The sequence below is a fragment of the Sorghum bicolor genome, chromosome 1 (assembly GCF_000003195.3).
Source record: "Sorghum bicolor cultivar BTx623 chromosome 1, Sorghum_bicolor_NCBIv3, whole genome shotgun sequence".
Taxonomy (NCBI): domain Eukaryota; kingdom Viridiplantae; phylum Streptophyta; class Magnoliopsida; order Poales; family Poaceae; genus Sorghum; species Sorghum bicolor.
The window spans coordinates 67,169,534-67,184,967 of NC_012870.2; the positions used below are offsets into that span (position 1 = coordinate 67,169,534).

The 15,434-nt window shown below is 37.9% G+C and overlaps 1 protein-coding gene across 4 annotated transcripts; it reads right to left on the bottom strand.

The window, feature by feature from the left end:
- On the bottom strand, positions 5,245-11,031 carry LOC110431636 (protein PHOSPHATE STARVATION RESPONSE 1-like). Of its 4 annotated transcripts, none has more exons than XM_021450838.1 (8): positions 10,851-11,031; positions 8,335-8,987; positions 7,527-7,725; positions 7,353-7,429; positions 7,231-7,270; positions 6,951-7,002; positions 6,078-6,147; positions 5,245-5,942 (listed from the first exon to the last, which is right to left on the bottom strand). In XM_021450838.1, exons 2-8 carry the CDS (start codon positions 8,881-8,883, stop codon positions 5,598-5,600), a joined length of 1,332 nt encoding a protein of 443 aa, XP_021306513.1. In that variant the 5' UTR covers positions 8,884-8,987; positions 10,851-11,031; the 3' UTR covers positions 5,245-5,597. The 4 variants fall into 4 exon arrangements, with proteins under 4 accessions (XP_021306513.1, XP_021306512.1, XP_021306511.1 ...); XM_021450837.1 differs by having other exon boundaries at positions 8,335-8,982; positions 10,671-11,031; XM_021450836.1 differs by having other exon boundaries at positions 10,671-11,031.

A 15,434-nucleotide genomic window follows, 5' to 3' on the forward strand; every position in this document is an offset into this window, starting at 1 on the left:
GGCCTTTCCATCATTACGTGTTTGTTTGCCATATAAAAGTGTCTTCATCAGATTAAAGATAACCAATCTTCTTTTTCTATGACTAGCAATAAAAGAGATTAAAAAATATGCTCTAGTATATTCTCTTTTCAATCCCTTTTTCTTGAGGGCCTATTTAGATCATGATTTGAAACTAATATCTAGAAAGTGTTTTCTATTTTCTTATTAGGTTACTTTCTAGTTTATCTGAATTCTTAGAAACCAAGTATGGCATAATTTTTTTTCTCAATCCCTCAAAAAAATTCTCAATACCCCTTTCTTTATCCTCTAGCCATTAACATCATGAGCTATAGCTAGATCTGTTGCTGTTGTGAGCACCCGAGCCGACCGCGTTGGGCAAGGGAGTGCATGGGCCACTGGCTGCACCACCGCCGCACTGGGCAGGTGAGCGCGTGGACCGCCGACCGTGCCCCCTTGCTAGCCATGGCAGAGAAGAGGGAGGAAAGAGAGCCACCAGAGAGATCGAGAGAAGATGGAATAGAGAACTAAAGTAAATCACTTATATGTGAGGCCCCACATGGAAAGTATGTTTAAGGGGGAATGATTATTTCTCAATATATGCTAAAGCAAGTATCAGTGAAATGTACTCAACGTATCTCACTGTATGGAAACAACTCAAGTATAATAGGGGTACACCAAGCAGGCTACACGAGAAGCCCAACCTAGACAAGATCCCTCATCTAATTGGGAGACAAGGCATAGCAAGGCGTACTTAGAGACCAACTCTATATGATAGATTTTCTTATAGTAAACTAAGAAACCCACGTATAAACCTATCGGGACTCTATTTATAACCCCACCCCCTAGGCTATAAAGTGAGGGGTGGGGAGCCCCGATCGGTATACAATACTCGCTCATAGTAGCCCCAGACAACTAGCCATCAACGGCCCTATAAACTTGAGCATATGAGATAACATCTATATTTGTTCTCAACTAGATGTAGGGTACCCCTGTACTTGAACCAGCATAATATTGTCTCCAACGGGTAACCCATATGGCCACCCAAACCCAAAATAGGCAGCATGAGACCCAAAATTAGCTTCCAACATAGTATCTATATGGAAGACCCATTTTGGGTTGCCTGAGAGGCACAATCCAAATATGAGTATCATCTCTCCTGGAAACCCATTTGTAGAAATGATTCTCTTTTGGGTCTTATTGTTGGAAAAGATGTCGAATGGATATTGAACCCTTTGCTTGTAGTGCTACCCAAATATTGAATGGGTCTATATTTGGGTGTTGTTGTTAGAGATAGTCTAAACCTGCTGATCTCCATTGCTGGGGCAAACATCTCCGACAACAATCTTCCCCTAAAAATAGAATTCTTGTCTTTTCAATCTCCTATAGTAACTTTTAAGGGAGATAAGAAAGGAATCTGGTGGAGATCTAACAAATTGGCATTCCCTTTAGCCACGAAAACATATACTATTTAGGTTGCAATTTAGTCAAATCTTTAAAACTACAAACATCACTAGCTTGTTGAGTAAATTTTTTAGTTCAGGGCATGCAAGGTAGATGTGTAGATTTATATTAGAAAATAGTTATCATAAATTTGAAGGACTTCAAAAATATAATTCGAGAAGATATTGGTCTTCAAAGATATGCATTAAAGATTGCTTAAAGTTAAATATGACAAGTTTTTGTCACTAGAGGTAGTACTAAACTTGACTAAGAGGAAACTTCAAAGTGTGGTGAATGACACTTCTTTAGTGATCTCATAAATTTAACAAAAGTAAAATAGGCTTTAGGTATTACAAATGGAATGTTTTGCATTGGGCACAAATTGGTATAGTCTATTTGTGATGGATGTCTTCCCAATCATGGTTTATTTAGAGTTTTAACCTAGGTCTATTTACTCAGTACTCCCTCTAGTTCGTTTTTTTTGTGCGTAGCGACTAGTAGCGCAAATGCTAAGACACCAGCGCAATATGAGTATCTATCCGCCAAACGTTGTGCCCTCCTAGATTCCATCAAGACATGAATGCTTGGCGGTAGAATGCATCAAAACCTACAGAAACCCAAAATTGCCTAAGAAAACGGACTAGAGGGGGTATATCAACATATAATTATTTAATGCAATAAAACAAATTATCCATGATTCATTTTGTGCTTCTTCATTTACGCTACAACAAGAGCATTTCGAGGCAATCAATTGATGAGTGGTTGAGGATGGGGGAGGGCATGTGCCCTGACCTAATACATGTATTCATATGTCCACTTTTTGTCATGTGAGATACCAAGACATAGAGTAGATAATGAAATAAAGTGACTTGATAGTTCTTTCTTACGTTAAAGTCGCATAAAATATCATGACATATACAAGATTGGTGACACATTGCACTATGTAGTAAATTCATAGTAAGATTTAATATCAAATATAAAAAGAACTCAGATAATATTGCTAAGATGTTAACTACCAATTCTTGTTCACTATAAAAGCCTCATTGATCTACATCATCCATAAATAATCAATTAGTTTGTTTGACCCCACCAATTTTTATTTACTATAAAAGCGATCCACATCATCCATAAAAATCAGCTAGTTAGTTTAATTAAGTAAATAGCACTTATATTTATATGTGCCCATATAAAGCTAGTCTCTTCATACAAGGAAATTTGAGAGATATCACTTGAGATGCTCTTGTTTAGAGGCTTCCACCAAACACCAAACAGAGTGAGCATCCATATAACTAATTTTTGATTGCAAGGGCACATGCCCCCTCCATGTGTAAAAATAACTCAATTTTACCTCTTAAAAGGAAAAAAATCCACATATATTAAGAAGAAGCATGAGGGGCTTACATGTTTTTATATTAGCTTTTAATAAAACAAATTTAACCAGCATAGTGATTTTCAACGTAAGAAATAAGTACATGGTTTGAACCTAGTCGAATTAACATGTCCAAGAAAGGGTTTGACTAATAGTTACAATTATTCTACATGGTCAATGGATGTAAAGTTCACATATCAACCTATGGATTTATAGTGGCATTCAAAGCTCCTTATGATAGAGCATCAATGCTTATAGATCACAAAAGGAGTTTTATTTTGATAAAGTACCATACACATATGTCGATGTTTACCACCGATAGTCTGTCATGTGGTAACCACGACAGTTGTTCGGGCTTCGGCGTAAGCTGAACTCCACGGTTAACGCAGAAGACAGTCAATTTATACTGGTTCAGACCCTCGTGATCGAGTAAAGCCTTTACGCCCAGTCGACGTTAGCCTTTGCGTTGGATTGATTGTATTATGTATATTCTTATGATCTCTGCTGATTTAGGGAGTCTTGCTCTCCTTTATATAGTCTATGAGGCAAGAGTCATAGTCGATTTACAATGTACAATCCTAGTGGGACAACAGGATAGCACTACTACTAGGATTATACGGGAGGAATCCTAGTCAAACTAGATCTTCTCCCTTTCTTGTGGGATACCCGGAGTATTAATTATTGACAACATCCAGATAAAAAGATATGTGCATCTCATGGATGCAGATCTATGCACTTTATGGCTAGCTCTCAAAGTGCTATGAGCAACAAATGAAGTCATTCTTCTCAATGCCAACCATGATTATCCTTAGTTTCATTTGTAGAAATTTAAGTTCATAAGAGAATACAACCATGTTTTTCACAACATATCATCCAAATTGCATATTTGCGGATGCCTACATATTACTATGTTTGGCGTAGAATAATTCTTAAATTACTTCAGGTCAAAGTGTATGATAAACTTCTACAAAGGAATCATCACTAATATCATCCTAACAATGTTCTGTTGCTTTGGTACATTTGAAATTTTAGAATCATGGCAAGCTTAATGACATGCAATAATGTGTCCAAATAAGCTAGTCAACGAAAAACTATGGTAGAAGTTTCCTATGATAATGTTCTCATGAAAGTTGTGTGAATAAAGTTATTGTGACAATTTATCTAATAAAAAGGCTAAAGGTTGTGTATAAATATATAAATTCATTTCAAAAATAAGTTGTATGTTTATGAAAGAATCTTTGGGTGACAACTAGGATTACTTCATAATGTCATCGTGAATTACTTATTTATGCTAGAGTGTGCTTAGCCAATAGTCATAGCTTTAGTTGTCGTTACTAAGGTTCATATTCATAATGTCATCGTGAATTACTTATTTATGCTAGAGTGTGCTTAGCCAATAGCCATAGACTTTATTTTTCGTAACTAAAGGTCATATTCCTAATGTAAGTGTGACTAAGGACATGTTGGATGGGTTTTTTTTCTAAAAACTTATTTCAATCAAAATTTTCCAAAGATGTGCAACAAACGAGTTCCAAAAATAGTTTTCTAAATAAGTTGGTCAACAAAAAAAATGTGTACAATAGTTTTTATAAGTTTCCTATGACAACGCTTTCATGAAAGTTGGGCAAAGAAAGTTATTTTGGAATTTAACTAATAAAAAGATTATATATAAAAGTTGTGTATAAATATATAACTTTTAATTTAAAAATGAGAAAATGTGAAAATAAGAAATTCTAAAAAGTAGAAGGATACCCACCGTGTTTTTGTGGAGATCATAAATAATTTAGAATAAAATTAGATAACTTATATTAACTTGTATGAAGGGATAAATTATTAGAAGGATACCCACCACGTTTTTGTGGATTGTTTGGTATGCTAACGTGGATAATTAAATGTATGTTGATATAGATAAGGTGGCTTGTTGACATAGTTAGGTGCCATAATTAGCGGGTACTGTATATTATCACACATATAGATAAGAACTGTCCATGGTCGTTACATTTGCTCCGCACAGCCCTATCACACCCTCATCTCCCGAAGATCCGATTTATTCCCTCTATCCCAAATCAAATTATAAGTCATTTCAAGAACCTTAGAGAATCAAAACATCTCAAATTTAACCAAATTTATATAATAAAATAATAACATTTATAATATCAACTAAGTATCGTTAGCTTCTTCATTAAATATATTTTAATAATATATCTATTTAATCTCATCAAATCTTTATAATTCCTTCTATAATTTTAATCAAACTTGAGATATTTTGACTCTTCAAAGCTCCTTTATTAAATATATTTTCATAATATATCTACTTAATATCATATATCTTTATAATTCTTTTTATAATTTTGATCAAACTTGAGATATTTTGACTCTTCAAGATTGTTGAAATACCTTATAATTTAGGATGGAGGGAATAGTTCCTATGCCACTAGGGAAAAGCACTGGCTTTCTTCCAATAAATTCATGTGGTCATCTACATCAACTCGGCGACCACCTCACCACGCAACCAAACAAAAGAAATCAAGAAACAGCTAACTTCAAGGCCTTATTTTACCCCACTTCGGGTATAGCTCTTATTGCTAATGTTATAAACACGGCTGCAAGGAGGTTCTCCTTTTCCTCCTCCTTTGGATCCTTTATAAATATAAATATAGCTAGCTAAAGATCGGTACAACTCATCAATAGACATACAGATCAATAGTAGAATTGGACACACTGATGATACCAATTTTTGACCAAGCAACGGGTTGAACAGCTATATCTGAATGGTGCAACCGATATGTTAACTATCTTGCAGTTTGTGCCGCTTCTCTTGGGAGATCTTACATCCATCGTCTGTACCTCCTTCAGTATCAGATTCGATCTCTACAAGTTTCTGGTTGACACCTGATCCAGACGATCGTTCTCCCAGTTTTGCAGTCTTCGTGCTGTCTCCTGTTCCATTTGGATCCATGGTTGCACCACTATCCTTGTTTGAAGATTGGCTCAGGGTAGATGATGGTTTTGCCACTGTATCCCTTGAGGATGGATCCTGGACTTTATCCGTGCTTGATTGACTCTGCTTTTCAAACATCATCTGCAGATACTTTCCTTGCTCTTCAATCCGCAACTGCAATTTTCTCTGAATCTGCAATATAGGAATATATATATCGTGTTAGGATAAAGTGAGCTTCATTAGCTATATGTTGGGCACATGCTGCATCATGTTAAGAGAAAAAAAAACACTTATGGAATCAACACCAACTAAATTTAGAAATAGTACCTCAAGCTGTTCATGAAGACGCTTCTGGACTTCCATCTGAAGGCGCAGCGCTTCAGTAAGATCCATGCTCCTATACAAGAATGTCTAGTATCATGAAAGTATTCCAAGAAGTAACCAACAAAGATGATGGCATGATGCACTTTAACATATAGGAAAACCTCAAAATTAGTTTTTTTTTCAAAAAAAGTGAATGCAATAGGCTCAATACGCATCATGACAATTCCAGAACTACAAGAGGGTGTTGACTAATGCATCTACACTCAGGGCATGATCTATGCTGGAGTATGTATTACTTGTTAAATCTCAGACCATGATTGTAATTTGTAAAAGCATTTCTATTGCAAAAAGGCCCTTCAAGAATACAGTAGATTTGAAACGGCTTGTAGGCAATTCATAGCCCTCAAAATTCTTAAATGCATGGTAAATAATGCAAATGTGTCAATTTAGAACAGTGTGGAAATAGATCAATTCTAGGGCAGCAAACCTTACATGCCAAGACACACTTTAGTAACATTATGAACAAAAAGCAAAGCATATTCCTAAAAACCACTATCATCCAATTAGACATGCATAAATTGGCAAGTAACTAGCAATCCAAATGGCAAAGACGATACTTTAATACTCTGCCATCATTTCAAGAGATGTACAAAGAATAATTTTCTTTAATTCATACTCACTCAATTCCAAACTATAAGACGTTTTGGCTTTTCGAGATACATAGATTTTGTTATGCACTTACATATACCATATGTCGGATACAAAGTAAAAGCAATGTATCACACAGCAACATGATACCAGTTACCACCACCAAATGAGAAAAATAGCACACCATAAAGTGAAATTAGGGATTACATACGGTAATTATTCACTCACGTTTTCAGGTCCAGGACTAGCTCTTCAGTGGCTGTCCTTTTTTCCGATGCACCTGCATAATCAGTTACAGAAGTGTAATATGTTAAGTTTAACACTAACAATTCACAGTTATTTTGATATTGCTACACGCATGCTGTCTGCAACACAGAATTCCACACGACATGGTTAACATGACACAAATAAATAAGATGAAAGCTTCATGACCCCTAGACGTTTGCCATGCAAAATGTAATCCACAACACAAAGAACATAGGTTGGGAAGAGTCCAAGCGAGATAAACCTTCAGACAGGTCTGGTTTATAGCGAGCTGTGCGGTACTTCTGCAACACAAATTAGTTCAGATAAGAAAATGAAAAGGTCTCCTTTGGGCATGGATACTACTTAGAAAGCTAAACAGCAAACCTGCAGGTGGCTTTTGACATGATATATAGTCAAACCATCAACTTTCATAAGCTTTAGCACGCCCTTGGGAGTAGCTTCTGAATAGGAATAAGAGAAAAGAACACATGCATTAAATGATGTATAGGGTTCATAACTTAAACTATTTGAGGGAAAATGTCAACAGGGCAGACATACTTTCGCTACCGCCAAGCTGATTTACAGCATCTACAAAACATTCATGGAGTTCTGGGGTCCATCTCATCCGTTGTTTAGCAACTGAAGCATTGCTGCTATTGGGAGGACTAGCAACTGGGCAAATCTCCATACTATGAGATGAAGCTGACTGGTTTACTGCAGGTAGTGATGTAGCTGAGTTGGAAGTTTGAATCATGGCCTATAACAGAAGGGAGTAACAGTCATAAAAGAAACATAAGTCATTACAGCTAGTGTCACAGAAATTACAGGGCTACAAGCCTACGACTATCTTAAAAACAGACAACTGATGCCTATGTTGTAGCAAAGAGGAGAAGCGGCAACAGCACTTTAATTTTCCAGCGGTAACCATTTAGCATTAATAACATGAAAAGTTCTTAAAAGATTCTAACATGGTACCTCCAGTGGTCAATCTAATATGTACAATAACATTATTAAATTGAAATATGTTGGGAATCATTTCTGCTATCTTCACCGCCAATTCAATAAGACATCTTAAACAACTAAAAACTGGAGCTAGACCAAATTACTTGCACAATATTAGGGCTTCTCAACTTCTCATAAGGAGTAAGGGAACCTTCATTTGCAGATGTATGTCACAGCAATATGTGCAAAACAAAAAAATCTTCAGTTTCAATGACTAAAATACATAAAATATTTGCACAAACATACCAGTAGGTTTAGTATCAAAATAAATGTCATAATAATAAAGAAGAGAGTATTTCTAAACTACCAAAACAGAAGATGGAGCTACAAGTTTACTACTCATTATGGTTCTGCAGTTGCGTACTTTTGAGTGTGAATCAGTAGCTGTTGCGTCTAGAATAACTTTCCAATCATCATTCATTATATCTGCCCACCAATCATTTTGTTTAGCAGTCTCATCAGATGTCATAGCAGGACGTATACTCTGGATTTGATTATCATCAGGAGCAGCAATATTATCTGTGTAGAGTGGTGAAACATCCATAGAAGATGTGAACCAGGCTGCCTCAGTGTGTGTTCCTGGGGTAGTATCAGATAGAGACTGGAAAGACTCAAAACTGGATGACTGAGAAATATAGGGTGCAACCATTGACTGGCTATCATGGTTAGACACAGAATCAAGTGGACTAGCAGAGTAGCCTGAATATGGTGCCCCGATAACACCAGCTCTTGGGTGCAAACTAGCAGACTGATGTATGTCATTACGCAAGGGCATAGAGTCATCAGGCAGCTGCCTCGACATAGGAATATGCTGGGGGTTACAAGGCTTTGGGAAGCTCCCTTTCAAAGGATTTGGCAGAATAGGCAAAGAGGATGACATTGCTCCCAAAACTCTGCTCTTTTGAGACTGCATCAGATTAAACCTCCTTGTTTAGAACAGTGAACAAGCTTTGTTTCTTTCCCATTAGTCACTTTTGGTTCCTTTCATCACCTCGATAAAAGCATTAATCCACTACTCTGCAAACAGAAGAGAAGTTCAATTAAATAAGGGTAAAATATTGAGAGGTCAAGTGAAAATAATGTAATGAGCAAACATAACTAGTGTCAATAGCATTTGGTGATTGGTCATATGCAAGGAATACTTTTGATCAATGTGGGTTCAACATCTTTGCAATTGAGGCAATAAAGAATCAGCAAATATATTTTTGCCAGGGGCAAGGTATCATCATTCAATCCATACTTTCTTCGAAGCTAGAAACCGGCACATTATGCCATAATAACTGCTACCCTGACAAGGTTGCACTGACCTCAACTGTCATGTGGACTGTGCAGTCTCTACAATGAGATGCGCAAAGAGGTAGGCCAGGTTCCTAGGTGAAAGCCTGTATGTCACAGCCATCAGGCCGAATACAGGCCTGATGCTTGAATATCTCAGTTTGCTTAGGAATTTCTTTGGCTTGTTGGCATGTTGTTTGGCTTCATGGCTAAGTTTGGAGGTTTGTTATTTCCCAGCCGGTGTCACTGCTATCCCAAGAACAGGGGCAGAGATTGAATCTATTGTCGCCTTCCTCCTTCCCAGTCTCATGGGTGCAGTGACCAAACACAGCACCATGGCACCTAAGGGCCAGTTCGGTATAGCTCCACTCCTAGCTTCTTCGGAGTGGATTCTTAAGAGTAGAGCCCTACCAAATAGTTCAAATGCAGCTGGATTCTGGTGGGGAGCTGATGAGAATCACTTCTCCATTTGAGAGCCAAAAAACAGCTCTCCATAGCTCCCCGTTCAATCACCATTTGAATCAATCTAGAATCACTTCTCACCTGCTCCTCACCAGAATCACTCCATCAGAGGAACAGAAGTGAAGCTCAATGATCAGGAAGGAAACCTCTACCAAACTGGCCCTAAGGCACACTGAAGTCTAGAGCCACATCCTCCTCCCAGCAATATCCCTATTCATAACCTCAGCTCTTACTGCTACGAAAGAAGGCAGTAGCATTTTTTATCCAATTACTATATTGTCATCACAAATCACAAATCCAGATAAGTGTGGTATTTAATATTATCATGTACAGATAATCTGTCAGACGATACAATTGGAACAACTGAGTGAATGACACACGGGTCCACCTGAGTGTATGAATTGCGGATCGAGTGCTAAACAGAACAAGGAAACATATACATGTGCAATCAGTTAACAGGACTAGGACAAGACCCTGATTGCTGGATTAAGATTAAAAACCCTTGGGGGCAAGCAAGATATTCCACCAGTCAAGGACACGATATGGCAGGTCCGCAGATGATTATCACAATACAGCACCTAATAATTGACCTGAAATGGCCCCCGATTAATCCTACCCCACCCCAGCCTGACACCGCTTTCCGTACCGCGATCACACACATTCACGCCATCACAATACGTAGCCACGTGCACTCTCCCCCCACCAAACTCGCACGGAGCATCACAGTCCCCGACCCGCATCCCCAGTCGCGATCAAAAACCCTAGGTAACCCCTCCACTCCTGTTGCATCTGGCCCGACGAGTCCACGACTCCAATCAGGATCGCCCCAGCGAGCCGATCGCACTCCGCAAGTGCTTGGCGGCGTCGGGCAATCGAGACGGCGCGGATTGTACTGGATTGGACGGGGGAGAACTGAGAGAACTTGGGGGGCGGGCAGGGTGTGTTTGGGGGGGTGTAGTGTACCTGGGAGAGGGTGCGACGAGGCCGGCAGGCCGCCGAGACCGGCGCGATGATAGGGCTGGTAGGCTGTTCGCGTGGGTAAGAAAAGGTGCGGGGGAAGGGGGAAAATTCTGGGTGGGACGATCGCCTTTTGCCGCCGATCGCGGTGGGGGAGAGAGGCTGCCGGGAGGGGGACGCGAGAACCTGCTGCGCAAAGAGGAGGACGCCGCCCACCAGTTGCCCCCGGCTCACGGGGAGGCGCACCTCTATCTCTCTCTCGAGTCTGGAGTCTGGACCATGGTGGTGGTGGGGTACTGTACTGGGGTGGAGGTTTTTGCGGATAGGCCCGTGCAGCCTCGCCGTGGCCGTGCAACCTCTTGCCGTTGTGGTGTGTCCGGACTTTTTTTTTTTTTTTTTTTGAGAGAGAGAGAGTGTACGAACGATGCATTCCGAGAATCAGGAGACGACACCAGCCCCCGTACTTTTTTTTTAAACTAGCCCCCGTACTTTCTGACAAATGAAGAGCAGGTACTCAAACCCCGCTCTTAGACCTTGGCCTTGTTTAGTTCACCCCAAAAAGCAAAAAGTTTTCAAGATTCTCCGTCACATCGAATCTTGCGGCACATGCATGAAGCATTAAATATAAACGAAAGCAAAAACTAATTACACAGTTTAGCTGGAAATCGCGAGACGAATCTTTTGATCCTAGTTAGTCCATAATTGGATAATATTTGTCACAAACAAACGAAAATGCTACAGTACCGAAATCCGAAATCTTTTCGGAACTAAACAAGGCCCTTGTTTAGTTCACCCTGAAAACCAAAAAGTTTTCAAGATTCTCCGCATATCGAATCTTGTAACACATGTATGAAATATTAAATATATATAAAAATAAAAACTAATTACACAGTTTAGCTGTAAATCACGAGACGAATCTTTTAATCCTAGTTAGTCCATGATTAGATAATATTTGTCACAAACAAACGAAAGTGCTACAGTACCGAAAACTTTTCACTTTTCGGAACTAAACAAAGCCTTAATGTGACATTCCTGCGAGCTAGGCCTTGTTACGTCTAGTTCACAAAAATTTTCAAGATTTCCTATCACATTGAATTTTACAGAATATGCATTAAGTATTAAATATAGATAAAAAATAATTAACTGTATAGTTTACCTGTAATTTACGAGACAAATTTTTTTGATTCTAGTTAGTCTATAATTGAAATAGTAATTGTCAAATAAAGCTGAAAGTACTATAATAGCGAAATCTAAAATTTTTCACGAACTAAACCAAGCCTTAGTTCAAAAAGATTACAAAATTTTTCATATTTCTCGTCACATCAAATTTTGTGGCACATATATGAATCATTAAATATAGGTAAAAGAAATAATTAATTATATAGTTTATCTGTAATTTGCGAGATAAATCTTTTAAGCCTAGTTAGTCCATATTTGAACAATATTTGTCAAATACAGATGAAAATGCTACAATGCGCATTTAAAAAAATTGAGCCATAATTTATGCCGACCAAGTTTTTTCCCGTTTTAGATAAACAAACTAATATTTGAAATAGAGCACGTACTGACATGTACAGAGAAAACCTTTTATATAAACTATATTAAGGCCCACTCGTGGTCTAAAATTTAGTTTACTAAAGTTAAGGACCATTTTAACTATTTTTTTACGAAGTACATAGTATAACATAAACACTCACAACACACGCACATTCACCCTGTAAGAATGTATCCACGCAAACTCTATCTCTATGAGCACCTTCGAAGGATTGGGCTGGTAGATCTAGAAATTCACGAAGTCATCATAGATGTTTCACAGTCGACAGAGACGTCATCTATCACTAGAAGTGTAACACTGTTAAATCCTCATAAACCAGTTGGTTGGGTTCCTTGTGGTGGAACATATCCACCTGAGTTCAAGTCCTCGATTTGGTACGAGTGCTCGCATTTTCATAGATTCACTTTAACTAATTTGTGTGGTCTAGTGAACTAAAAATTCTTTTAGGTTGACTAAACTTTATAATATTTTAGAAAAACTCTAATAGTCTCTTTATATCTGCCCTAATAGACACAAATATAATTTGGTGGAAAAAAGTCTCTACAGATTCTTTCACTTCTATATGTTCCACGTTTCTCATCTCACTAGGTAAAGAGAGAGCGGAATTAGCTCTCTAAAGCGCGCATAAGATATAAAAATATGTTAGATACGAAGAGCAATTTTTAGTCAAATGGTTCTTCGAATAATAATTAGACAAATGTGTCTAAGAGTGAATCTTGGAGATGCTCTTAGACCACCACTTTAGAACCTTGAGATTTAAAATAGTTCAAAGTTTAGTGGCCAAACTTTAAATCACAAAATCCAAACAGATCCTAAGTCATCAACACGGCACGATATTGAGTCGTACCTTCGCAAATGCTTCTAGGTAGCTGAATCACACCAAAGTAGATGACATGACCAAGTAGGTGAGTCATACCACCATCTATGAGGTGGTACATATTTTCGTCCGGTGGTTCTTAGTTGTTTAGGTGTTTCGATTTCTTTTTAGTTTTTTTTCAAAATAAAGGACCTACATATTTCTAGTAGTTGTTAGCAAATAAGCATGATCCATTTTACTCACTACTCATCTAAATGATCGTTTAGCTCATTTACACACTGTTTAAACATTAAACAATGATATGTTGTTTTCATTTAATCGGTTATTTATCTAGTTCAAATAGTTGTTTTGCCCAAACAATAGCTAAACAACAAGTGATCAGCTGTTACTATTTAGCATTTAGGATAACAATAATTTTGCTTGCATCTAGCATCACACCTCTAATAGTTTTTGAATTTATAGTTGTTTCCGTATTGTTGTATTTGAGTCATAGGTTAACCTAATTATCCTCAAAATTGACTGCAACAATCTAGAGAAACATCTAGATTTATGGTTTGGAAAAGTAGAATTTGGCATGTAATTGCTCAACATATGTATTCAAGAAAAAACCAAAGTTTCTTAGGTAACAAAGCACATGCACAAAAGCCATAATACATTGTACATTGAATGTCTCCAGACACCAAACTTACACACATCCTATAGAATTATTAGTGTTCACGAATATCCTTTATACCATAATTCATCACACATCTTCGAAGACAAGACACCGTGCCCAATCTTGTGACAAACCAATGTGATTATCTGCTACAAAATACATGTTAGTCCACAAACACTTCTGTTCATGATCCACAAGCACTTGCGTTCAATGTGTGGGTTGTGAGTAGGATATTGACTTGGAAGTTAGAACCAATCCAAGTGATTTGAGGCCATGTATAAAGATTACAGATAAAATATATTTTGTTTTTAAACATTTTAAATCATAAAATTTAAATCTGTACATGTCTCACGCTCTCTAATTATCGAAAGTGGACAAAATAGAGTCCCATAGCAACTCTACCTTAGTTTCCATCCCATGCGGTGTTTCACATGGAGTGCTTTAGATAGGTGGGCTATTGTTTTATAAATTGAAGGTGGTAAATTGAACTTTAATGACAATTGGATGATGAAATCTTGATTTCATTTTAGAGCATCTCCATCATATTGATAAAAATCAATCCCCCTTTTCCTATAACCAGTGATAAAGGAGAATTGTAGAAAAACTGGCTCTAATAAATTCCCTTTTCGAATTCTCTCTCCTTATGTTTTCCCTCAACCCTCAAAACCTCCACCACAACCCCACCAAGAAAGGGGTGAAGCTTAGAATTCTCTCAATCCCCTTTATTTCATCGTCCATGAGCACTATTGGATTTTCGCCATCTACGGCCAACATTCACATTAGTGAGGGAAAGAGAAGGGACAAGAAAGGGGATTTCTAATGATTGATAAGTGGGTATATTTAATAAAGGAGATAAGATTTCCTCAATTTAGTGCAACAACATTCCCTCATAGCTCACAAATATTCTTTCTCAATCTCCTACAACATATTTTAAGGAAAGGGGATTTCTCTTAGAATGGAGGAGTAAGCATGTAGATTTTGCTTCTGAAGATTCACAATGACTTTCAAACAGTCTAAAACTGTCATACAACTGCATACATCAACATCTAGCACTAAAGGTATCGCTTCATTGCAGGGCAATGCTTCCAAAGAGGGTGGATCAACAAGCCCATTAATGACATTAGCACTAGCAACTTCGCCTTGTTCATAAAAACACTGCTGCATGGCTGGCAAATTCGGCTGATAAGTTTAAGTGATTAGGCCGAATGTAGTTCTCTGCAATGTCCCTACAAATCACTCCAACTGCTCCTTTATCACCCGTTCGCGTCACTGCACCATCAATAATATTGAATTTCAAGAAATCTTTAGGGAGAGCTATCCATTTGAGAGCATATTGTTTAGTCTTCGCTGGCATTGTTGCTAAGCCTAGCTAGTTCCATATCATCAAGGTATTTTGAAATAAAACCAAAAAGATGACTCAACCGAAGAGAGCATATTGGACTTGTTAAGATGGCCCAGTCCGTGGTGTGCCCAGAGCACCTAGGACTGGCCAACGAATTTTACATATTTACCATTATAATGGCACTTACATCTTTAGCATTTTTAAGTTGCACATCTTTTATTTTTAACATATTTGTCTATGTGGCATGCCATGTTAGACTAACACGCTCAAACACAGTTAGCACTGGCTCGCGAAATGTCCTTACTGCCTCTACCTTGCTCATCTCTTTCCCTTTCTGACAACTAGGTCCCACTACTCCTATCATTGCCAGGTGGGTCTCACCTATCAGCAGTATCTTCCAC

Excerpts from the sequence above, each read along its gene's own strand:
- LOC110431636 (XM_021450838.1), bottom strand. The coding sequence starts at position 8,883 with ATGCAGTCTCAAAAGAGCAGAGTTTTGGGAGCAATGTCATCCTCTTTG. Across the intron at positions 7,430-7,526 it reads TCAGCTTGGCGGTAGCGAAA|AAGCTACTCCCAAGGGCGTG; the intron begins GTATGTCTGCCC and ends ATTCCTATTCAG. Across the intron at positions 7,271-7,352 it reads ATGTCAAAAGCCACCTGCAG|AAGTACCGCACAGCTCGCTA; the intron begins GTTTGCTGTTTA and ends TTTGTGTTGCAG.